This window comes from the organism of the source record quoted next, unplaced genomic scaffold (assembly GCF_019419815.1).
Source record: "Pyrus x bretschneideri cultivar Hongxiangsu unplaced genomic scaffold, Pyrus_bretschneideri_v1 Contig28, whole genome shotgun sequence".
Lineage (NCBI taxonomy): Eukaryota > Viridiplantae > Streptophyta > Magnoliopsida > Rosales > Rosaceae > Pyrus > Pyrus x bretschneideri.
This window is the reverse complement of record NW_025999590.1, coordinates 2731276-2756307: the sequence shown is the minus strand read 5'-3', so window position 1 is coordinate 2756307 and position 25032 is coordinate 2731276. Positions and strand designations below refer to the sequence as shown.

Genomic DNA, 25032 nt, shown 5'->3' with positions numbered 1-25032 from the left:
CAGATTCAGTGGAATGTTGCACACCACGTAAAGAAGCCACGTATCTGTTGTTACATTCAATTTGTTTATGAGTAATACTCTTGAGAAACAAATCAAAATAGGAAACCATTTATGTCATCATAATCAAGTGGGAGATGTTGGAATATGATTATGATAACATGGTTTTCACAATATGTGTAATCATATGTGAAGGTACACCATAACATTGCTGTACTAATATACATATGATTGTAATGAAATAAATTAATTAATTAATAAAGGAAATAATATAATTAATTAATTAATTAATTAAAAGAAATGAACAGTTGTATTTCAACCTAAGAAGTTATAACTTCTCTTGAAGAACACAACTCCCCCAGAAAGATTACTTCCATCTCTATATATTTATCAAATCCCTTTCTGTCAGATTTATTCAATTCAATTCCATATTCACTCTCTGTCCATATCCTTCACACCATATTGTGATCAATAGTCTAACGACATCTGTTTCTGATCCTGCGAACTACCCCAATTTTCTATCACATGAAGCTCCGGCAATGCCTTCTCTGCATCTCTCCACATCCAAGAAATATCCTCGTCGCATACTACACGGCGCAGAGACTGTAACGCTGCAGCGGATTTCGGCAGATTGCTAATTTGTGAACATTCCCTCATGTCAATCTTTTCCAAACTTGCTAGCTTACCAATGTCCATGGGAAAGCATCTCAAATTTACACATTGGGAAATGTCCATGTACTTCAAGCGAAGTAGCTCGCAAATGCTGCCCGGAAGCGTCTGCAGTGCCGGACAGGCGCACAGCCTTAGGATCTGTAGAGATTGCAGCTTTCCCAAATCAGCTGGGAGGTGGCATAGGCTGTGGCAGTTGGTTACGCTCAAGTTCTTGAGCGAAGGCATTGCGCAAATGCACGAAGGCAGCTGGAATAAGTCATTGCAATGATCAATCGTGAGCTCTGTAAGCCGAGGAAAGGCAGATTGATCAAGGCTATTACTGATCTTGCATCGGATTATATAAATTTTCCTCAAATTTTTCAAGGGGATGGTAGATAATCGAGGGACAGATACTTTTTCGAGCCAGAGGCTTCTCAAGTTGGATAAATCTGGGAAGACTGAAAAGCCACCTAGGATGGCATTCGAAGTACTGTAATTCATGATTATCAATGCCCTCAACTTTGGCATGTTTGCAATGAAAGGAGGCATAAGGTACTCATCGGCGGATGAAAAATTCAAAATCAGCACTTCACATTTGGGAAACTCCATCTGGAACCAGTCCATCTCTTTCATTTCACCTGCATAATCAAGTGATGAATCGGTTTAAATCAGCACGAAAGAGTGAACATAAGGAATAACCTCATAATTGATAAATGCAATTACTGAAACATGTTAATACCGGTATGAACTGATACAATCTTAGCGTAAAATGGCTGATCGGAATCCCGCTCCCATTCTCTTGGAAGTTCAGTCTCTCTTCTTGGCATAAGCAATCGACTGCGTTCGTTCATGCTGCCATCATTGCTCAAATGAAGAGCAAGGTCCCTCAGCACATCATGCTGTGTAACAGATATGTCGTAGCAACTGCTATATATGTCTCCATCTCTGCAACATCAATATAATCAAAGGGTTCAAATCAGAAACTAATCACACTCAAGTAAAAGAAACAAAGTACCGAACTTTAAGCATCGTACCTTGCATCTTTCGCTAGGGTGAGGAGATTTTTGTTCGAAAGCTCGACAAGAATAGCAAACGCTTCTTCTTCGTCAATGCCATGTATTTCAACCCACATATTGGTAAGAACATTAAGAGGGATCTTCTTGTCTTCTGGAAACGCACCCAAATCCAAGAAACATGATTTAACTTTTTTGGATAAGCGGTCGAGACTCGTTGCCATCCGTTGAAGTAAATTGTTCTCATGGGACTCACAAAATGCTTCCCCTTTCGACAACTTGCTCCTTGCATTTGCCCAACACAATTCAGGCTGGTCTTTCAATGAAGCTCCAATCACTTTGAGAGCCGAAGGAAGCCGCTTACACTCGTTAACAATCTAAATTTCAAGAAAACAATCAGTTACCGATGTGAAGAAACATAAGATAACCCATTTTGATTAGCAGAAAATGGAGATTAGAGGCTTGTGACCACGTTTGGCTGTAGAACTTAGACCAACTCCAACCCCTAGAGTAAGTTCTAAATTTTCCCTTGTATGCCTCCCTCATTTCATCCAAACGCTTATTCTAAAATGGGGTTAAGTATTAAAACTAAAAAAAAAAAAAAAAAAAAGCCAAATTTCGGCCAAGATTTAGGCCAAGGTTAGTAGTGGAGTCCATGTGAGAGTGAGAAATGACAAGTGAAATTCACCCGTCACCTGGATTGTCTGCCCTCCCATCCCATACCATTCACATCCCCTCCTATTTTTTGTGGTCACAGTTAAACCACGTCAACATTTTATATTAATTTTTTATAAAAATAATAAAATAAAAGGCAATGGGAATATAAAATGTTGACGTGACTTAATCGTGACCACAGAAATAGATGGAGATGGGAAGGGTATGAGATGGGAAGGACAGACAATCCAGGTCCCGTCGGGAAAGGGTGTGCGCCAAGCCCAGCAAGTCACCCGACACACCCATGTGGGCTTGCTGCCCACTTGTTGCGATGCAATCATGAGCCTAACCCACTTGTTGCCATGCAAATATGAGGCTAAACGACTCTATTTTTTATTGTGCGATCTGATTTAAATAGGTTGTTGGTTGATCAAACGATCCACGTTCAATCTTTTTTTTTTTTAGTTTTATATTTATATATTTATTGAATCCATGAGCTGAGATTGAATATGATTAAATCTAACAGTAAAAAAAGATCGAATATCCCAAATTTAAATCCAAAGGCTAGAATAATTAAAAAAAAATTATTTAACTCAAAATTCACTCAAAAACTCTATGAATACCGATGTATTTTTTCAAACATCCACACAAAACTCATTTTTCTCATACAATTCTTCCAATTTTTTTTTTCTACCATCTTCCAAAACCATTTCTATTAATCATGGTTTATTAATGATCCAATTTAGTGATTTTTCCATAATGCTTCATGAGTTTTATGTGTCGATTTAATGATTTTTCAATATTTATCGGAATTTAAATATTTTTAGATTAAAATATTCATAAAATTAATTTAGGTTAGTCTACATAATTTTTTTTTAAGTTAATTTTTTAAAAAAACCTAAATTCATTCTTTAATAATTTTGAGCTAAAATTTTAAGTCAGAATGGTTGAAGCACAAAAACTGTTTATAAATTAAAACTTAAACTTTTTGGACTAAAAATTTTATATTTCACTCGAAGATGGGAGATGGTCTTAGAGAAGTGATTGTGCATTATAGAAGCACTTTCTAGAGGTTTTCAGAGAGGCAATTGTATTCTAGCAAATGCGCTTAGATTGTACCTGCTTGACCAAATTTTTATCAGTCGCGGAAGGAATGGAGTTTTGGCCAAAAGCAGAGTGACAAAACAGAGAGAGTGCTTCTTCTTCCCTCAACAACTGCACATCATAAGTGGCATCGAGAACGGTTGGGAATTTGAAACGTGAGACCACAAGAAACTTGCAGCCCGGGATTTTAAAGAGCAGCGGCTCAAGCACTTGCAGTGACCACACATCATCCAAAACCACCAGAGTTTTCGTTGCGGTGATGCACTCGTATTGCAAGTTCCATTGGGGAAGCACAGAATTGGGACAGAGAACTTGGTTCCCCATGATGAACTGCACAATCTTGGCCTTCAACTGGTTCACATCTGGAGACTGTGATACCGTCAGGAACAGAATTCTCTCACTGAAATAAGCTGCATTCGGTCGGATGAGCACAAAACAGAGTCAGCGTTTGATTCTAAAGAAAACTCAAATTCTAGAGAACCCATTAAAGCAAATTCAAATTTTAGAAAACCCCTCTCAAAAGAGCAAAACAAAGCAGAGTTTGGAAAATTCAGCTAAAAACGCTTCTGACTACGTTCGGCGAAAAAGCGATTATATCATCTGAAAAGCACTTGAATTTTCCAAAAAAAATTCAACTTATTTGTAATAAAATAAAAGCACTTCTAGCAAAATCGATTAGGATCACAACTTCACAAGTAAGCAATTAGAAACAGACACTCAGTTACTTACATCTAACTTGATCATCCTTGCAAAGCTCTCTGGCGAGAGTGGTTTTTCCAGAGCCACCAATCCCACAAATCCCGACGACCCTCAAGTCCTCCCTCCCAAAAATCATTCCCTTCACCGTCTTCATCCCCACCCCCAATCCCAACACCACCGAACTGCTCACCTCCCACTTCATCTGCCCTTCCTCCTCCACCCTCCTCACAGCCTCCTCCATCCACCCGCCACCGCCACCCCCGCCGACACAAGTCCCAATCTTTAAGGCCCCAAGCCGCTGTTCCATCGTCCGGCTTGACCAATCAAGCCGGTCGAACCGCTGAGTCACCTCCGCCCTAATGTGGTGGACGTCGGCCAAGATATGGACCTGCAATGGGCCCTGAAGAAATCTGGACACCGTCTTCTGAAAAGACTCCAGCTTTTTCGCCAATTGGACGTTCTTGTACAAGTTCCAACGCGGCGACGCGAGGACTTTTCGGGCCAGTTTGAGGCCGTTCTGGAGAACTTCCGACAGGCGGTTGAGCTGGAACTGCCGTTCGGCCGGTAGCTCGACGCCGGAGTACTTGATTTCTTGAATTATGGGGAGGAGCTCCTCGATTGAGGATTTGAGTTGCTCGGCGGTTCCTCTGCTGTGGCATGATTTGCGGGAGATGGCGATTAAGGTTTTCAGGAGCTCCGTCGTGACCTCTTCGACGAAGAAGTCCGTCATTGCCCTTGTTGGTGGTGGTGGGAGCTGTGCGACTATGGCGGGTGAATTGGTTTGTCTTGTTATGGAGACAGCATTTCCATAATCCAATTAAAAGGATGATATAGATATGTGTAAAAAGTAATATATTTGTTTAAACACGGCTTTTTCAGCATGTGTCATCGAGTCCAGATCCTGGCTGGATTTTTTTGTTAGGATTCCGAGAATTTGTATACCGTGTTTATTCTTCGTATATTATTAGGTCAGATATTATTTTAAATATTTTTATTTAAAAATAAATATAAATAATACTTAACAAAAATTAACTAGACAATGTACAATAAATGGACACGATTTACAAATTCCAGAATCCTCACCAAAAAGATCTGAAGAGGATCCCGTTGGTATGTCATCACTTTTAATTTACTTTTTTTATACAAACGATAATGTATGACGAGAGATTTTTCAATGTAATTGGCACACGAGATGGTATATCACGTATCATTATACAAATAGTGTGATATGTGTGTTAAAAAGTTAATAACTTCAAAAATAAAAAATTTCACCATTTATATAAAAACATATGATGTAGTACCCGTGTTTCCATCGCAGTAAAAAAATTCTCAATATACGACGAGGAGTTGAATTCTCGTATGCAAGGATGAACGTCTTTGACAAATTGAAGTATATGTCATCTGTTATCACAACAAAACCATGTGTATTTTGATGGTCTTATCTAACCCCATTTACTCATTGTGTGAGCTGCTTTGATACCACTTTGTCATGAGAATGACTTATACACGGGTTTATCATCAGTTTGATGTCTAGTTTTAATAAAACAATGATATGTATATGGTTGTCAACAGTGGCCATGAACTCTTTTCATGTAAGTTGATGTCCCCTGTTATGTTAAGATTTACAATTTTGCTGATTAATTGAATATTTGCTTATGTATAGTAAGTAGCCTTTTGCATTCGTAGTTAGTGACGCCAAAGAGAAATTTTTGTTGTCAGTGCAGAGTGCATTGCAAGAGAAGTATAGTGACAACAGGAGTAGGAGATGTTTATTTATACAAGGGTAATGTTAGGAAAATTAAATTTATACACAAAATTTTTATAAATTAAATTAAATAAAAATTGATAAACGTATTCCTTTTTTATTAATGACATATTATATAATTTGTAAATTTTATTCTACAGATAGTCTTTTTAACATTTTCAATTGTCGTATTCATAGTGACAAAAGTCCTTTTGTTTGCTAGGATGAGTGGCTCCCTCACCTAACATGCCCAATAGGATCCTTTACTGATTATTTTGTGAAGATTCTGAGGATTTGTAAATCATGTTTGTTCATTGTACATCATACGATCAGTTTTTATCAAATATTGTTTGTTTTTAATTTTAAATAAAAATATTTAAAATAATTTTTGATCACATAATGTACAAGAAACAGAAATGATTGACGGATTCTAAAGATCCTCACAAAAAGTACCTGGGAGGATCCGAATTCCTAACATACAAGTTATGCGATGCAAGACCTAAACCCTAAACTTTAAACCCTAATGTAAAAGAATTGGATATGCTCCAGACCTGTGTCCTGAGCTTAGGGATCACTTCATCTAAGTAGCATAAATTCAATCCAATTGTTCTTATTAACTCATTTTCTTAGCCTACCATACAAAATCAACGACTTTGATTTCTTTTACATACTAATTAGTAATCCAGATAAAATGATACCTGAGCTCTGAATATTAAGATCCAAAGCAGATTCAATTCCGAAAGTACACACAAAGACTTTTAAGTCAATGAATATATCATTTCAATTGCTTTTTGAGGTTGACGTGGTGCAGGTAATGATGCCATGATGAAGGTGCTTGGCTGCTTTTTACTCCGCCAATTTAATTTGTATGTTTGTAGGACTGTCGTCTTTTTCTCTAATGCTTGACCGATGAGGATATTCTTGGATTCTCTTTGATATTCTAATCATTTCATATTATATTATTTATATTTATATTTAAATAAAAAAATCAAAATACTTTTACTGCATAATATGTAATGAACAGATAAAATATAATGATCTCTAAAATCCCCATAAAAAAATACGGATGAAATCCAAATCCATGCTTGACGACTTTCGAGATTGAAAATAGACTACCATACTTCTGAGCAAGGACAAGATGGTCATTTTGTTATCCAATGAGAATCACCGTTGTTGGGTTAGGGTGCAGGAAACATTGTCTCTGTTATTGAAAACCGGTGGTATGTTCATAGTGTTTAAAATTTCTTCTATACGGTTAATATTTTTGTGGAAATGTTCAAAAAATTAGAGAAGATATGAAAATGGGAGATGAATTTGAACTTCACTCTATCACTGGTGGAGCCACAACAAAAGCTGTGGTGAGCTATAGCCCAGGAAGGATTTGTAGCAATATGTATGTACTTTAGTGTGTTGCCTAATATAATAGACGAAAAAGGTGCAAGAAGAATTATGTTTAATGGAATTAGCTTAGTGAGTATTTAGCACAACTAAAAATATAAAAATTACCATAAGAATTGTTATGTTATTTTGTTCAAGATTATTGTGCTTTGATTCATGGGCTTTATATTGTTTTCAATCAATTTTTCTAAGATACCTTTACTTCTACTTTCTTTGTTTTGTTTTGTGCTAGTTGAGGTAGCTTATGTATCAAGATTTCTGTCTTCTTCCAGTGTTTGCACCTAAATATATGTGAAATTGGATGATTTTTTGTAATTTTGGCAGTTTGTAATTGATAACTCAATAGAGTTCATGCTAAACAAATTTTAAAGTATACAAATACAAAAGTTAAGCCCAAGTTTTTGCATACAATACGAATGTAGCAAAAAATATCATTTGATTTTAGGATAATTTTTTTAGCTTGCCCCCTCATAAAGAAATTTGTAGCTCCACCCTTACACTCTATATAGGAGAAACTCTTAAACTTAAGTTAAAATCGACGGATATCGTCGATATTTCTGACGCAACAGTTAAATATCCGTAACAAATGGTCCATTTATTGATGGGCAAACGACGGGGATTGAACCCGCGCTTGGTGGATTCACAATCCACTGCCTTGATCCACTTGGCTACATCCTCACCTACCCCCACACAAGTTTAGAGAAACTCTTATATTTCATCCAAAAAATGTTTGACAACCTCTAAAGTATCCATCGATATTTCTACAAATTTATACATTGATATTTTTATCGACGGTGATATTTTAATTAAGGTTTGCGGCTGATATTTCCACCGATAGAATATACAGTGGCAGCAGCACAACCATATATCATGAAAGTGGTGGACGTGCTGGAGGAGTAGAACTCTGGCATGCTGAAACAAGTAGCTGAGCAGCAGGAACGAAAAGCGCTGAAAATGTTGTTGTTCCTAAGAGCAAGAAGCAGCAGCTAACTTTCCCTGTCACCGCTAGTTGCTTTTGTTTTCGCCATGGCCTCGCCAACAAGACAAAAGATTTGAATTAGAGGTTAAGTGTGATTGACGAGCAAAGAAGAAACACGCATGTGTTTCAACGCAATGAAGACGGCATACAACAAGTACCTAAACGACAAGAGACTTCTCCCCATGTCGGACATCTCTAGGGTGTTGGTGATTGATGGTAGAGAAAATAAGATTGCCGACCATAAGCGGTGATGACACACTTAGTTCAAATGATCAGCTGAGTCATGTCTATGTCAACATCCTTGAGGGCAAGAGGTTTTTCATCATCCTAGATGTCGTGTGGACCCATGACCATGAAAAGTTGGATCAATTAAGGGGATTTGGATCCTATTCGGATCCAAATTGTGGAAATTTTAGAAATCCTCATATCTGAGCCATTCATCATACGTTGTGTAGTAAAAAATCATTTGAATTTTTTTATTTAAAATTAAATACAAATAGTATCTAACGAAAACTAGTTGCACGATATATGATAAACGGCTATAATGTGAGAATCCCTAAGATCCCCACAAAGAGAATCTAGAGAGGATCCTCATCCCAATTAAGGATACCGCTTATTCAAAGGAGTGCTAAAGATAGTAGAATATTGGTAACCATAAGACAACATTATGTTGTTCATATGATGAGATCAACAAGTGACATGATCATTTTAGGGGAGCCGAGTATTTTACTCTTCAACCCCATGTTGTTTTCTACTAGACAAGTAGACGAGTCTAAGATGTTTGACGATATTAGTAAAAGAAATGGTGGAGAAATGCAAAAGTTTGCCTCTAAATGCAAAAGTTTTAGGTAGTCTCATGCGCAACAAAGGGGTGAATGGTTGGATGTCTTGATTAGTAAGATATCGGATCGTAAAAAGGGGGAGCGAAAAGTTTTCCAACCACTATTACTAAGTTATTATAATTTGGTCTCAACAATCAAATAGTCTTTTATATTATGCTATTGAGAGATTATATTCACACACATCAAATTACTTCTCCCACACCTTTTTAATTTTTTTAATAGTTTATACACACCACTAACACTTGATAGAAAAATATTAAAAAATTAAAAGGATGTGAGAGGAGTAATTTGGGGTATGTGAATATAATCTCCCTATGCTATTATGCATAATTTTTATGAGTGATCAGCACAAGAATGGCATGAATCCCACCAATTAACATTTTAGTGATCAACACCATAATTAGCTACACAATTAGCAATTTGATTTCCTTCTCTAAAAATATGAGAAATCTGAAGGCTTATTTTCAGTTACGTCCCCCAGAACTCTATTTTAATCTCACTTTGCCCCCTATAACTCAAAACTCACCACTTTACCCCCTGAAAACTAAAAGTTCTTTTCACTTTGATTTGTGGACTCTCTTCTTCCTAAAACTTATAGCTCGCCTTCTAAAACATATGTGAGGCCCGCATGTGCAATAATTTTGGTTATAAATCTTCATGATGCTTTAAAATTAAATAATCAAAGAATATTAAGTTTAAAAGAAATTGAAGAGATGAAAAAAATAAAAAAAATAAATTGATTAGCCTGCCGCACCCAAATCAAACTCACATAAGAAATTAACTGATTTAAAGTAATGTGAAGCGAACTTCAAGTTTCAAGGGGTAAAGTAAAGCGAATTTTAAGTTTCAAGAAGTTAAATGACGTTTTTGAATTACAAAGAGTAAAGTGAGATTAAAAATGAAATTTCAGGATGCGCAGCTAAAGATAAGCCAAATCTAGACTTTCATAGAGGACAATAGAAAAAGATAACTGAGACCCCGGGTGATTATGAAAATATGAAAACGTGCACCCAAGGTTTATTTGGGCTTATTGTATTAAACTGGCCCATATTTCTCATTCCAATTTTGTAGCTCAGTGTCATCGTTGTTATTAGCCTCGGAAGAAAAACCAGAAATTGTTTCATAGATATGCAGCAAGCTTCCTCTGCCAAGGGATTCGGCAGCTTGAAATCTTCTTTATGGTCATCATATTTATAAGCTTGGCAAGATAAAACACCACTGAAAATAAAGGTTCATTGCATATATAATACGGTTTCATAGCCTGCTTTGCTATCTTACGATATATCTCTTTGTTTCCATCTCTTACAAACGTCACGTTGTATGCTCGAATCTCCTCAATGACGTTGTAATTTAGATTATATTATTAACAGTTTTGTAATAACTGAGAAAGTTGCATAAACCAAGTTAATACCTGGCGTTGAAGATTCTTTTGTACTGATTGTATAAAATTTCTCATGATATGAATCGATAATTTTAGTTTTTCTTGAAAGATCTTATTTTGCGAAAATTCAGTCAAATCAAAAGAGTTTACTTATTTAACAGCAATTGGATCAGTAGAGAGACGTAATATTTTTTTGCTTGGTACAATAATGAAATAGTTAAATGATTTTTCCCCTTCACCAGTGGCTCATTCGGACTATGTTAGTTTCCATGGTTTCCGCTTCTCAAATCAATGTGAATCTCAGCATATAGATTATGTTGACTACTGGCTTCCGCTTCTCAAAATAATGTGCATCTTAGAATACATGTTTATCTCACTTTTTTCTTTTTTTTTTTCCCCTTAACCCTGTGATGTTGCTCAATCTCTTTGTAGGTTTAGACCTTTAGGTTTGGATTTAGAAATGTTAGGTTTCATGTTGCCCTGTCCTTTTCATATCTCTTTATTGTTTTCATTTCTAGAAGTAGAATTTATGTCCCCTTCTTCTTTACGTAATTCTCTTTTATCCATTTTGCTTATATTATGTAAGGTTAGATTTACATCAATGTAACTTCTTTCTTCGTTATCAATAAAGTTCCCTTGAATGTTTTTCTTAAAAAGAAAAAAATATTTTAGGTGAACCTTGACAATGATGATTTAAAAATCAACCGTTGTTATTAAGTTAGTCCAGAAGTTTAAATTAATCAGTGATCTAAAAATCGGCCTAGGAGCTCAGCGATGAGCTTCCATGGCGATTTTGGACAAAACATTCAATAAAATCGGGGAGGGTCTAGTTGGCCACCTAGGCGGCCCTAGGCGGCTCTAGGCGGTCTAGGCGGAATGCTAGTCGGAACCTAGAAACTAGAAGCTTTGTGCAAAACCAAAAACCCAGAAGCTTTGTGCAAACCAAGAAGCTTTCATCTCAGACTTTAAACCCATAAGCTCAGTGCATCCTACAAACCCAAAAGCCAGCAACCCCAAAGTTCCTAATCGCACAGTCGTACACGCCATTCATCGACCTCCATATCAAAAGAGAGTCCCAACAATTTATGAAGCCGAAACAGAGAGACCTAGATAGAAAGATTCAAAACCCAACAATCAAAAACTCAGAACGATGGTTTCGAACCCAATTTTAGAACTTTACAAATAAAATAAAAAAAAGAAATTTTATGCATTTTCCTGAAAAATACTGGTTTTTACTCAAACCTAGACCGCCGAACTTTGACGAGTACGAAGAGAGAGAAACTAATGCACTGCAACTTTTTTTGTGTAGACTAGAAGTAGGAAGCTGTTGAAAAGTCAAAGAAGCATTTTTTCTTTCTATTTTTTATATTTTGTTTGGTGAATATGTGATGATATTTTGGCTTTAAGATGAAGGGTATAGAAGGCTTTGTAGCTTGATATTCGATGTACCTTATGCTTTGCATGTCCCTTTTTCCCAATAAACTAATTAGGTCTCTACACTTTATTTACATTTTTTTTTTAAATTATCAATACATTATAAGTATATGTTTTTCTAAGTATAAATAAACACTTATTTATATGATATTTTATAAATTTACTTAAATCTATCTAGCCCGTCTAAGCTTCGCCTAGGGGCTTAGGTGCTAAACCTTTGCTTACCGTTCGACTAACGCCTAATGTCTTTTAGAATCTTGAAATTAATCAATTATTTTTAATATTGGGTGTGGTGTCATGTGCTAAAGTCTTATTAGGGAGAAAAACTTGTGTGGGGCTTGGCTTGCCACTGGACTTCGTTAGTGGCACTACAATCTACTTAAAATTCGCCACGTGGCAAGTCTTAAATATAAACTTTTACCATTCTTTTATATTTAAAATTTTTATAGTTATTTTTTTAACTAATTAATATATTATATATATTAATGTTATGTTTCGTTTTTTATTTCTTTCCCCCTATTTTTTTCTTCCCAAATCCCCCCCCCCCAACTTTGTTTTGCCGTAGGTCTTAGGACTCCCTCCCCTTTCTTTCTTTCCCAGTTTCGTTTCTTTCTTTCTTTTAAAAAAAAAAAAAAAAAAAAAAAATCTCATTGCGTAACATTATTTGATTTATTTCTTCTAATATGCCCTTTACGAAGACTGAACCCCTTCCTCAAAGTATAAGCATTGCATACTTGAAAAGCTTCAGCATTTGAATGCACCATCATTCCGATTTTTATATCTTCTTCAAACTCCATTGCCTCAACAGCAACCTATCAATTGAAAAAAAAAAAAAAAATCAAAGATTAAACTAACATATTAATTAAAGACTCATAATAAAGAAGGTAGTGAACATAACAGATACCCTAATTCATATTATAAGTATAAAAAACCAAAAACCCTCATCCGAACCCAAAAACCCCCAATTAAAAGAAGAAAAAAAAACCCTAATACAGCTATATATGTGGATTATTCATGTCATATGATCAAAGCAACTATTGTATAAAGAAAGAAAAGAAACTTGCACATTCTTGGTTGCTTTCCATGATAAAATTGGAGTGGGTGCAGAACTTTTTTTTTTTTTTTTTTAAAGAAAGAAGGAAACAAAACTGGGAAAGAAAGAAAGGGGAGGGAGTACTGAAACCTAAGACACCTATGGCAAAACAAAGTGTTTTTTTTGGGGGGGGGTGGGGTGATTTGGGAAGAAAAAAAAATTGGGGGAAAGAAATAAAAAAGGAAACATAACATTAATATATATATATATATATAATATTAATTAGTTAAAAAAATTATTATAAAATTTTTAAATATAAAAGAATGATAAAAGATTATATTTAAGACTTATCACATAACGAGTTTTGAGTGGATTGTAATGCCACTCAACGAAGTCCAGTGGCAAGCCAAGCCACGTACAAGTTTTTCTCCTTATTAGGGGGAGGGAATAAGTGGGATGAATGGGATCGTGGGATGAGGGTTGACTAAGCGCTGGTTTAGTATTGTTGTGGTTTAAAAAAAAAATTGTTTCTACTGTGGTGTGAGAATAAGCTCATTTTTTCTGCTTCACGTTCTCAGCTTTTTTCACCTAAAATTATGAAAATAAGCTGTTTTTAAGTGTTTACCAAGCATATTTTTGAGCTCAGCTTTTTTATACCCACTTTTTATAAAAGCACCTCAGTATCAAACCAGTACTAATTCAAACACTCTCAATAAAATTGGACCCCAACTGAAGTCAATCAGACGTTATAAATATTTCAAAAGTGCTTGTCCTAAATTTTGGCTTCAGGATAAAGTCCTTGCGAAATAAGTCACTCTGTTGCTTCTTAGCCGCCTATCCTCAGTTGACTGTCACTAAAGACGGCACTTCCGACGACTTCTGACATCTTCAAAGAAAACAGTACCACAGAAACACCACTTGCAGGATAATCCTCTATTTTTTTTTCTCCCTATTTATTTGAATCAACCTCCTCTCTGGACCTCTGTGTCTAGAGCACAAAGACAAGAAAATCCGATCCGTTGCAAAAAACGATTCGCGTCCTTAATTTGTGTAAGTTAGACCAATGAGATAGGCTAATGAGAGCCGCAATATTTAAAATGAGTCTGTTGGATCTCCTCATCCTTAACCCCAGACACATAAATCTGAAGAGGATCTCAATTCCTATTATTTAACTTCGTATGAACAAATGATTTCCTATTTACATCACAATCCAAACAAATTACTATTGGTAATGGTGCAACAATTTGCTCATTCGTCGAGCCAGTCCAGATCGAAATGTTTCTCCACCACCTGAACATGAAGCTCCGGCAATGCGTTCTCTGCGTCTCTCCACAACCAAGAAATATCCTCGTCGCACACTACACGGCGCAGAGACTGTAACGTTGCAGCGGATTTCGGTAGATTGCTAATTTGTGAACATTCCCTCATTTCAATCTTTTCCAAACTTGCTAACTTACCAATGTCCATGGGAAGGCATCTCAAATTTACACATTGGGAAATGTCAATGTACTTCAAGCGAAGTAACTCGCAAATGCTGGCCGGAAGCGTCTGCAGTGCCGGACACGCATATAGCCTCAGGATCTGTAGAGACTGCAGCTTTCCCAAATCAGCTGGGAGCTGGTATAGGCTGTGGCAGTTGGTTACGCTCAAGTTCTTGAGAGAAGGCATTGCGCAAATGCACAAAGGCAGCTGGAATAAGTCATCGCAATGATCGATGGTGAGCTCTGTGAGCCGAGGAAAGGCTGATTGATCAAGGCTATTACTGATCTTGCATAGGATTATATAGATTTTCCTCAGATTTTTCAGGGGGATGGTAGATAACTGAGGGACAAATACTTTTTCGAGCCAGAGGCTTCTCAAGTTGGTTAAGTTTGAGAAGACTGAAAAGCCATTTAGGATGCAATTTGACGTACTGTAATTCATGATTATCAATGCCCTCAACTTTGGCATGTTTTCAATGAAAGGAGGAAGACGGTACTCCTCGTCCGATGAAAAATTCAAAATCAGCACTTCACATTTGGGAAACTCCATCTGGAACCAGTCCATCTCTTCCATTTCACCTGCATTATCAAGGGATGAATCGGTTTGAATCAGCACCAAAGAGTAAACATAACAAATAACCTCATAATCAATAATGCAATTACTGAGGCACGTTAATACCGGTATGAACTGATACAATCTTCGCGTGAAATGGCTGATCTGAACCCCTCTCCCATTCTCTTGGAAGTTCAGTCTCTCTTCTTGGCATAAGCAATCGACTGCGTTCGTTCACGCTGCCATCATTGCTCAAATGAAGAGCAAGGTCCCTCAGCACATCATGTTGTGTAACAGATATGTCATAGCAACTGCTATATATGTCTCCAACTCTGCAACATTAATTTAATCAAAGGGTTCAAAACAGAAACTAATCACACTGAAGTAAAAGAAATCAAGTACCGAACTTTAAGCATCGTACCGTGCATCTTTCACTAGGGTGAGGAGATTTTTGTTCGAAAGCTCGACAAGAATAGCAAAAGCTTCTTCTTCGTCGATACCATGTATTTCAACCCACATATTGGTAAGGACATCAAGAGGGATCTTCTTGTCTTCTGGAAACGCACCCAAATCCAAGAAACATGATTTAACATTTTTGGATAAGCAGTCGAGACTCGTTGCCATACGTTTAAGTAGATTGTTCTCATGGGACTCACAAAAAGCTTCCCCTTTCGACAACTTGCTCCTTGCATTTGCCCAACACAATTCAGGCTGGTCCTTCAGTGAAGCTCCAATCACTTTGAGAGCCAAAGGAAGCCGCTTGCACTCGTTAACAATCTAAAGTTCAAGAAAACAATCAGTTGCCGATCTAAAGAAACACAAAATAACCCATTTTGATTAGCTGAAAAAGGAGATTGGAGACTTATGACTATGTTTAGCAGTAGAACTTAGAAAGTGATTATGCATTATAGAATCACTTTTTAGAGCTTTTCAAAGAAGCAATTGTATTCTAGCAAAAGTGCTTATGAGCGGAAAGAATTGCAAACGGGCACTAAGATAGTACCTGCTTGACCAAATTTTTATCAGCAGCCGGGGGAATCGACTTTTGGCCAAAAGCAGAGTGACAAAACAGAGAGAGTGCTTCTTCTTCCCTCAACAACTCAACATCATAAGTGGCATTGAGAACGTTTGGAAATTTGAAACGTGAGACCACAAGAAACTTGCAGCCCGGGATCTTAAAGAGCAGCGGCTCAAGCACTGCCAGTGACCACACATCATCCAAAACCACCAGAGTTTTCGTTGTGGTTATCCATTCATATTGCAAGTTCCATTGGGGAAGCACAGAATTGGGACTGAGAATTTGGTTCCCCATGATGAACTGCACAATCTTGGCCTTCAACTGGTTCACATCTGGAGACTGTGATACTGTCAGGAACAGAATTCTCTCACTGAAATAAGCTGCATTCGAACGGCGATGAACACAAAACTGAGTCAGTGTTTGATTCTAAAGAACTCAAATTCTAGAGAACCCATTAAAGAAAATTCAAGTTCTATAAAACCCATTAACGAACATTCTCAAAAGAAGCAAAACAAAGCAGATTTTTGAAAATTCATCTAAAAACGCTTTTGACAACAATTGGCGAAAAAGCGATTATATCATCTGAAAAGCACTTGAATTTTCAATACGAATTTCAATTTGTTTCTCATAAAATAAAAGCACTTATAGCAAACTCGATTATGATCACAAGTACGCAATCCGAAAAAGGCACTCAGTTACTTACATCTAACTTGATCATCCTTGCAAAGTTCTCTAGCGAGAGTGGTTTTTCCAGAGCCACCAATCCCACAAATTCCAACGACCCTCAAATCCTCCCTCCCAAAAATCATTCCCTTCACCGTCTTCATCCCCACCCCCAATCCCAACACCACCGAACTGCTCACCTCCCACTTCATCTGCCCTTCCTCCTCCACCCTCCTCACAGCTTCCTCCATCCACCCGCTACCGACACCCCCGCCCCCGCAAGTCCCAATCTTTAAGGTCCCAAGCCGCTGTTCCAGCATCCGGTTCGACCAATCAAGCCGGTCGAACCGCTGATCCATCCCCGCCCTAACGTGGTGGACGTCGGCCAAAATATGGAGCTGTAATGGGCCCTGAAGAAATCTGGACACTGTCTTCTCCAAAGCCTCCATCTTTTTCGCCAATCGGACGTGCCTGTAAAAGTTCCAGCGCGGTGTCGCGAGGATTTTTTGGACCAGTTCAAGGCCCTTCTGGAGAACTTCCGACATGCGGTCGAGCTGGAATTGCCGTTCGGCCGGTAGCTCGACGCCGGAGTACTTGATTTCTTGGATTATGGGGAGGAGCTGCTCGACTGAGGTTTTGAGTTCCTCGGCGATTCCTCTGCTGTTGCATGACTTGCGGGAGAGGGCGATTAAATTTTTCAGGAGCTCCGTCGTGATCTCGCCGACGAAGAAGTCCGTCACAGCCATTGTTGGTGGTGGTGGGAGCTGTGCGACTATTGCGGGTGAAATGGTTTTTCTTGTTATGGATAGCGCGTTTCCACGATGCTTCTCAGTTATGCTCTCTGCTTTCTAAGACTTTAATCCCTTTCTTTTATATAATTTGTGACATGTGCTAATCAGTCAACAAATTATTCAAAGATATGATTTTTTAGCCATATGCCATCCTCTTTTATGTTGGGATGTGATATTCACACATCATTTTTTACTTCTCACAATTTTTTTAATTTTTAACCTTTAGATCAGATAAATTAAAAAATATCAAAAAACATAAATTAACAAAAGATATGTGAGAAGTAAAGTGAGGAGGAGTTGGATTCTCATATGAAGGATTAATGTCTTTAATCAAGGGAGTTTTAACTAAAAGTCCACGGTACTGTTCACTTTAACGAAAAATCACATTTTTACACTAAAAAGTCAATCCTGGTACTATTCACTTTACCCTTTATTTTGTCCTTATCATTAAAACTCAAAGTTTTTAAACCATTTTCATTAGTTTTCCTTTTAATCAATTGAGTTACATATTATTTGTTATCACAACAAAACCACATGTATTTTGATGATCTTATATAACCCCACTAACTTACTCATTTGTGAGGTCATCTCTAACCAAATGGGATAAGCATAGCCCTGTCTAGAATTATAGACATGCAAAAAAATTGTTTTTAAATGAACAGTGTTAGACCATATTCATATATCATCTCTAACCGAATTTTAAGTTTGTAATAATTTGTCAGACATTCTATCTGTTTAATGTCTCATTTCGTCCGTTGTCAATACTTGATGTCATTTGTTCAAACTCGGACAAAGCTGTTTTTTCATCAGGACTTGACGTACAAGTCCAAAGGCCTCCACTTGATTGACAATACCCTTGACACTCTCTTTAGAGGCCCAGCTATAACTATAAACCTTGCAAATAACTTCATCTTCTTTTAGGGTCCAACCCCTTCCCTTGGTTGAAAATATAACCATTTGAAACAAAACAATGAAAATGTAATTTAGATTATTGGAAATGGCAAGAGAGGTGTATGTCTGAAAAGAGTTTGAGGTGAATAGAATGTGAAATTTGGATTAAAATGAGGTAAGATAGTATGTAAGGGTAAAAAGGATGTGAGAAATGACGTACAAATGGGATAGGTATTTATAGGAAAGAAAAAAAGAATTTTTTTTATGTTTTTAAATTTCGCCTAAAAAAAAAAAAAGAGGCAATTCTAGCAACTAATTGACGTTAGCTAGCTGTTACCAGCCCAATTGCAGGATGCTTTTATGTCCAGTCATAAAATTTGAATCAATTATTGTAACATGGCAGCTCGGCCCCGCAGGTAACGGGCTGGGAGAGAGGCTGTAGTTAGCTAGCATGATGCCCCTTTGGCCAAATAATAGCATGTTGGGCTCCATAGATTTATAACCCAACCATCCATTGGAGATAGATTTTTGGACAAATCAAGCCATTTTTTGGCTTGTAGACCTTTAGCAATCTTTATTGGAGATGGATTGAGCTCCTTTGATATATCAGTTTGTTATGAGAAGGACTTGTAGAAAATCGAGTTCAGCGTGGCGTCATGTTCTAATAAAACGACATATATAGGGTTTTAAACACATGCATGGACGAGACGTAGGTGTGAACTCCTTCTAAACGAATTGCTCTCCGTTGTTATGTTAAGACTTACAATTTTGGTGATTAATAGAATCTATGCTTCTATATATGGTAAGTAGCCTTTGCATTCATAGTGAGTGACACTAAAGAGAAACTTTTTGTCCCAGTGTCACTGCAAGAGAAATATAGTGACACCGGAGACTATACCTATTTTAAAAACATGAACCCTACAATTGGTGATTAGCTTAACGTTTTGGTTTATTTCTTTTGACCTATTATTACAACAAAATTCCTTAAATTATTCAAAGGTAGGTTTGTTAGCTATATGCCATCACTTTCATCTTCCTTAATTTATTTATACAAGCGATATTGAATAGTGGATGAGGAGAGTCAAATTTTTGTTGCGATGATAAATATTCTTGATAAAGTGAACTACATGATCGCCATTTACGCAGTTTAATTGGAATAAAAATTTGTGTAGAATGGTAAAACCACATATCCTTTGATGGTCTTAATTGACCCACTAATCTCTCTCAGTTTGTGAGTTGCTTTGATGTATCACTCCTTATCTTCTTTAGACTTACAATTTTGGTATTAAAAGAATCTTTACTTCTATATATATGGTCATCTTTGCATTTTCATAGTGAGTGACATTAAAGAAATGTGTGTCCCAGGGTCACTATCGAGAGAGAGAGAGGGGGCAGCGACACGGGAGCCAGGAGATACTTATGCGAATTTCATGATCGTAACCGTTCATCGTACATCATGTGGTTATAAATCATTTCAAAATTACATATAAATAGTACCTAACAAAAACTGACCGTACAATGTACGATAAAATGTCACGATCACGGGATCTCTAGGATCCTTAAAAAAAGAAGGGTTGTGATTTTCACACATTCTTAACTACTTTTCCCACACCCCTCCGTATTTTTTAATACTTAATTGGTATCCTACTATTTAATCTTCTATATATACCCCTCCTTATTTAATCTTTCAGTAATTACCTATAAAAAGTAAGAAGGGTATATATGGAAGATTAAAGAGTAGGATGTCAATTAAGTATTAAAAAATAAGAAGGGGTGTGGAAAAACGTAGTTAAGTGTGTGTGAAAATCACAATCCAAAAAGAATCCTCGCTGGATCATTTTCCTTTGTACAAACACGAACAGGACAATTGGTGATTAGCTTGACATTTTGGTTTATTTTGATTTGACCTATTCTTAATGATCGGCTCCCTCACCAATATGCTAGTTATGCAATGCATATGGAGCCCTATACCCTAATGCAAACACAAAGACTTCCAAGTCAATGAATATATCACTCCAATTGCCTTTTGACGTTGACGTGGTGCTGGGAAAGATGCGATTATGAAGGTGCTTGATTACTTTTTTACTCTGCCAATTGTATATGTACGTTTGTACGACTGTCGTATTTTTCTCTATTGCTTGACGACTTTCTAAATTGAAACCAGAGTGTAATTTGACTGCCAATACCATACTTCCAAGTTCTGAGAAAGGCCAGTATGGTCATTTTGGTGGTCAACGAGAATCACCATTGTTATTTGTTGGGTCAGGGTGGAGGAAACTTTGTCTCCATCATTGAAAACCGGTGGTATGCTTGCAGCTGAGATGGCTTCCATTACATTATTGAACACTGGTGGCATGGTGCAGCAGACAAAGGCAATGGCAGGAGCAGCACAGCCATATATCCTACGAAATGATGGACGTGTTGGACACTGACATGCTGAAACAACAAATTGAGCTGCTAGAAGCTGGTTTGATATTGCTGTGTTTTGAAAAACAAATATTTTTGCTGTGCTGTAAGAATAAGTAGCTGTGAAATAAAGTAACGGAGTATTTGGTAAAATTTTTTGTAAAAGTGCTTTTGGAAAATAAAACAGTATTATAGTTGTAGACATCGAAATTTCAGTAAAATAAATGTTAACCAATGTATTAAAATTACAACATTTATTTACTTCACCAACCTCACACACTTACTTCACCTACAACATCCACTTACTTCACCTACAACCTCCACTCACTTCACCTACAACCTCCACTCACTTCACCAAAAAAATGAATGGTGGTGATTCACTCTCAAAGCCTATAAATAGGCTTCTCCATCAAGAGGAATAGACACACCAAAACCTTGAAGCCTTAAAGTTCTACTCCCAAAATGGAAGAGAATACTCCCCACAGACACCAAAACCTTGAAGCCTTAAAGTTCTAAAGCTCTCAAGAAAATCCCGAAGGATCAAGAAAGCACTCTTCGTTCTTCGTCAAATCCTCCTTCAAGATCATGCCCCAACGGCCCTTGAAGAACTCCCACCAACTCAAGATCAAGCCCCGACGGCCCCTTGAAGAAAGTGTTCATCATTCATCATCCGTTCATCCTAAGATCAAGCTCCAACGGCCCTTTGGATCAACAACCTCAACAAATCCACACATCCAATCGTTCTTCAAGACTAAGCCCAAAAGCCCTTGAAGATCCGCTCATCCATCAACCTTCAAGATCAAGCCCAAAAGCCCTTGAAGAAATCCATACACCCATTCTTCAAGATCAAGCCCAACGCCCCTTGAAGATCCATTCATCAACTGTTCATCCTAAGATCAAGCCCCAACGGCCCTTTGGATCAACAACCTCAACAAACCCATACACCCATTCTTCAAGATCAAGCCTAACGCCCCTTGAAGATCTGTTCATCAACTGTTCATCCTTAGATCAAGCCCTGACGGCCCTTTGGATCAACAACTCATCCACAAACCTACACCCTACGAAGATAGAATCAGAGGACCAAATTTGAGAGAGATCGTAACCCCAAAATCATTAAACAAAAAAATATTATTTTGTACACGTATTCTCGTATTCTTGTTTCAGGAATTTTTCGTGTTTACAATAGTAATTAGTAAACTTTTATGTAAAATAGTTGTGACTGTGTAAAATGACCAAAAAATGTATAATACTAGATATGTCATTAATTTAATTTTCTTAAGTCTTCCCCCTTTATTTTCTCTATTTGCATCGAAAAGTCTCTCCCACTACCCCACTATTGAACCAGACTTTCCAAAAACCAAAAACATCTCTCTAGAAGTCTCCCCCACAACCCCAATTTTCTAAGTTTTTATTTTTTTTGCTCCGTCTTCTTCTTTTCTATTTTCTGCTCCGTTCCTCAATCTCTCTTACATGTCATTTGATTTGCAATACATACATGATCTAGCTGCTTGAGGAGTTCATTATATACATCGAGCATGGCCAACGCTCCAGGATGCTAGTTTCTTTCTTCTTCCGGGACTAATCATTTTTTCTTTTTGAAACTGTATAGTATGAATTTGATCATACGAAGTAGTTTCCTATATTTAATTTTGGGTATTTGGAATAATTGAGTTTTGGTGTCCGTCTAGGCAATTTGGGCTCTCCTAATTTGCAAAAATACGAAGATCAGTCACCTGTAAGCAATGCAATTTGGGAAATCTGGGCAAATTTGCGATGCGAAAACCAAATCTAGTCCTCGTCAAAAAATGTGGTGGTATTTCTCGGCACGATTTTGTTAGCATGTGAGTGAAAGAAGACGGACAAGAGATGGGAGAAAGGATAGAGACAGAAACAATGTCCTAGGGTATGGAATCCAATGTCGATAACGGTGATTGTTGAAGCTGGGAGTGAATAACGTTGTGGTGGGATCGACGAGGATGACCTTCCAATTGAAGTCGGCGACGTTTTCCACTTGGTATTATGTGTAATTATTTAATTGTTTAAGGTCATTTTGGGTGTTTGAAAGTTTCATTAAAGGGCTCAGCGACTATTGCAAATTAGGTTTGCGCAGAAGTTTGTGGAAGCTAAAAAAGCCAGTTTTTTAAAGCTAGCTTTTGCTGCTTTGAACTTTCAGTTTTTTTTTCACCCAAAACTGTGAAAAAAAACTGAAGTTGAATGTTTACCAAACACTCCCAACTTTTTTTTATACCCATTTTTTTTTAAATCATCTCAGTACCAAACCAGTACTAAGAGCAAGAAGACAAGCCAACTTTCTCTGTCACCCCTAGTTGCTTTTGTTTTCGAAAAGCAATAGAGGTAACTTCGAATGAGAGGTTAAGTGTGATTGATGAGCAAAGAAGAAACGCGCTTATGTTTCAACCCAATGAGAACGATATTCAACAAGTACCTAAACAACAATAGACTTCTCCCTATGTCGACATGTCTAAGGTATGGAGTAGGATTCTCTCATCTCTTTTTTTCCTTCATTTTCCCTCCCCTCCTATTTGAATGGTTATGATTAAGCTACGTTAACATCTTGTATTAATTTTTTATAAAAAAAAAAAAAAAAAAAAAGGAAGACAAAATAGATAATGTGAGAGGAAGGAATGGAAGAGAATGGAAGGGGATGAAAAAAATGAAAGAAGAGAAGCGGAAATGAAAAAGATGTTTTTATAACAAAGTTGTTGATTGATGGTAGAGAAGATACTAGGGTGATAAAAAGAAAAAGACAAAATAGATAATGTGAGAGGAGGAGATGAAAGAGGATGGAAGATGATGGAAAAATGAAGGAAGAAAAGCGGAAATGAAAAAGATGTTTTGATAACAAAGTTGTTGATTGATGGTAGAGAAGATAGGATGATCCTTATCCTCCCTATTCTAGGGATGGGAGGAATGGGAAAGACAAGTCTGACCCAACTAGCTCATAATGATGCCAATGTTGAATCCTGTTTTGATAAGAAAATATTGGTTTGCGGATGAGATTAAGATTGCCAAGCCATAAACAGTGATAACACACCTAGTTCAAACGATCAGGTGAGCAACGTCTTGGAATCTGTGTCAACATCCATTGACGGCAAGAGGTTTCTCATTGTCCCACATGCCGGGCGGACCTATAACCCTGAAAAGTGGGACCAATTACTTTGTAGACATCGAAATTTTGGAATTTTTTGTGTTTACATACTTATTCAAAGTGGTGTTAAAATTTTCCCTTGCATCTTTGTCACTCTTACTCTTTTGCTATTGATAATTCTGGGAGAGTTAAGTAAAGACTATTGTTTTTAATCTTCAATCACATCGTGTTTTTTGCTAGGTAAGTAGACGAGTCTTAAGGCGTTTGAAGATATTAGTAAAAAAATGGTAGAGCGAGAAATATAAAGATTTGCCTCTCACCGTAAAAGATTTAGACAGTCTCACATACAACAAGGGAGTGAATGACTATGTGTCTGGAATAGTAAGATATGGAATTGAAAAGAGATGGAGCGAAAAGTTTTCCAACCACTATTACCATGTTATTATGATTTGGTCTCAATAGTCAAATAATGTTTTTCATGTTGTGCTAGTTTTCTTAAAGATCATGAGTTTGACAGAGGTAATTTAGCTAATATATGGATGGCGCAAGATTATCTTAATTCAAAATAGACTAAATATAAGACAGAAATTGGTCAAGCAATTTTTCCTAACTTAGTAGCATTGTCTTTTCAAGATTTAAAGAAAGTGTTAGTGGTAAAATTATAGGTTGCAAAATGCATGATATTATTCATGACTTTGTGCAATCTCTCACCTAGAACGAATGTTTGATCATCAATGTTGAGGGTGTTGGCAATGAAATAGAGGTTTTAGGTGAAAAGGTTCGCCATTTGACCGTGTTAATGGCAATGCACAATTGCCGACTTTCACCTTCTAATGCTTATTACAATTGCAAAAATCTCCGTACCCTCAACTTTCATTTTTATAACTGAAATGTTGTAGGACATTAAATTTAGGTAGAAGTTTGATCAATGAAGTCCCGAAAAAGATTTGCGAATTGGTACATTTGAGGTACCTTGATTTTTGAGAGAATTATAACTTGAATATATTACTGGACAATAGCTGTGAGTTGTACAATTTCTATAGCTTGTGCCTTTCTGGCTTTTGATCGCTGTCCTAATCTGGAAATACTTGCCAAACGGATTCTGAAATTTCGATCATGCTATGCTTTTCCTCCTTACGAATTAGTCTCTGTTTTCTCCTGGTAATATCACCGAGCTCTATGTTATTTAGA

The 25032-nt window shown here is 37.0% G+C and overlaps 2 protein-coding genes across 2 annotated transcripts; both read right to left on the bottom strand.

Moving 5' to 3' along the window:
- Nucleotides 1–255: 255 nt before the first annotated feature.
- On the bottom strand, nt 256–4947 carry LOC125479201 (probable disease resistance protein At4g33300). The gene is made up of 5 exons (XM_048588287.1): nt 4149–4947; nt 3435–3829; nt 1683–2038; nt 1388–1593; nt 256–1286 (listed from the first exon to the last, which is right to left on the bottom strand). The coding sequence occupies exons 1-5, from the start codon at nt 4846–4848 to the stop codon at nt 466–468; spliced, it is 2478 nt and encodes an 825-aa protein (XP_048444244.1). The 5' UTR covers nt 4849–4947; the 3' UTR covers nt 256–465.
- A 9051-nt stretch (nt 4948–13998) lies between these two features.
- Nucleotides 13999–17501, bottom strand: LOC103949634 (probable disease resistance protein At4g33300). Its single transcript, XM_048588288.1, has 5 exons — nt 16685–17501; nt 15967–16361; nt 15385–15740; nt 15090–15295; nt 13999–14989 (listed from the first exon to the last, which is right to left on the bottom strand). The coding sequence occupies exons 1-5, from the start codon at nt 17388–17390 to the stop codon at nt 14178–14180; spliced, it is 2475 nt and encodes an 824-aa protein (XP_048444245.1). The 5' UTR covers nt 17391–17501; the 3' UTR covers nt 13999–14177.
- Nucleotides 17502–25032: the final 7531 nt, after the last annotated feature.

Bases quoted from the DNA above. Each gene is read 5' to 3' on its own strand.
- LOC125479201 (XM_048588287.1), bottom strand. From the start codon at position 4,848: ATGACGGACTTCTTCGTCGAAGAGGTCACGACGGAGCTCCTGAAAACC. The intron at 1,594-1,682 runs GTACGATGCTTA...TTGATGTTGCAG, and splicing joins ACCCTAGCGAAAGATGCAAG to AGATGGAGACATATATAGCA. The intron at 1,287-1,387 runs GTATTAACATGT...TTGATTATGCAG, and splicing joins GATTGTATCAGTTCATACCG to GTGAAATGAAAGAGATGGAC.
- LOC103949634 (XM_048588288.1), bottom strand. From the start codon at position 17,390: ATGGCTGTGACGGACTTCTTCGTCGGCGAGATCACGACGGAGCTCCTG. The intron at 15,296-15,384 runs GTACGATGCTTA...TTAATGTTGCAG, and splicing joins ACCCTAGTGAAAGATGCACG to AGTTGGAGACATATATAGCA. The intron at 14,990-15,089 runs GTATTAACGTGC...TTGATAATGCAG, and splicing joins GATTGTATCAGTTCATACCG to GTGAAATGGAAGAGATGGAC.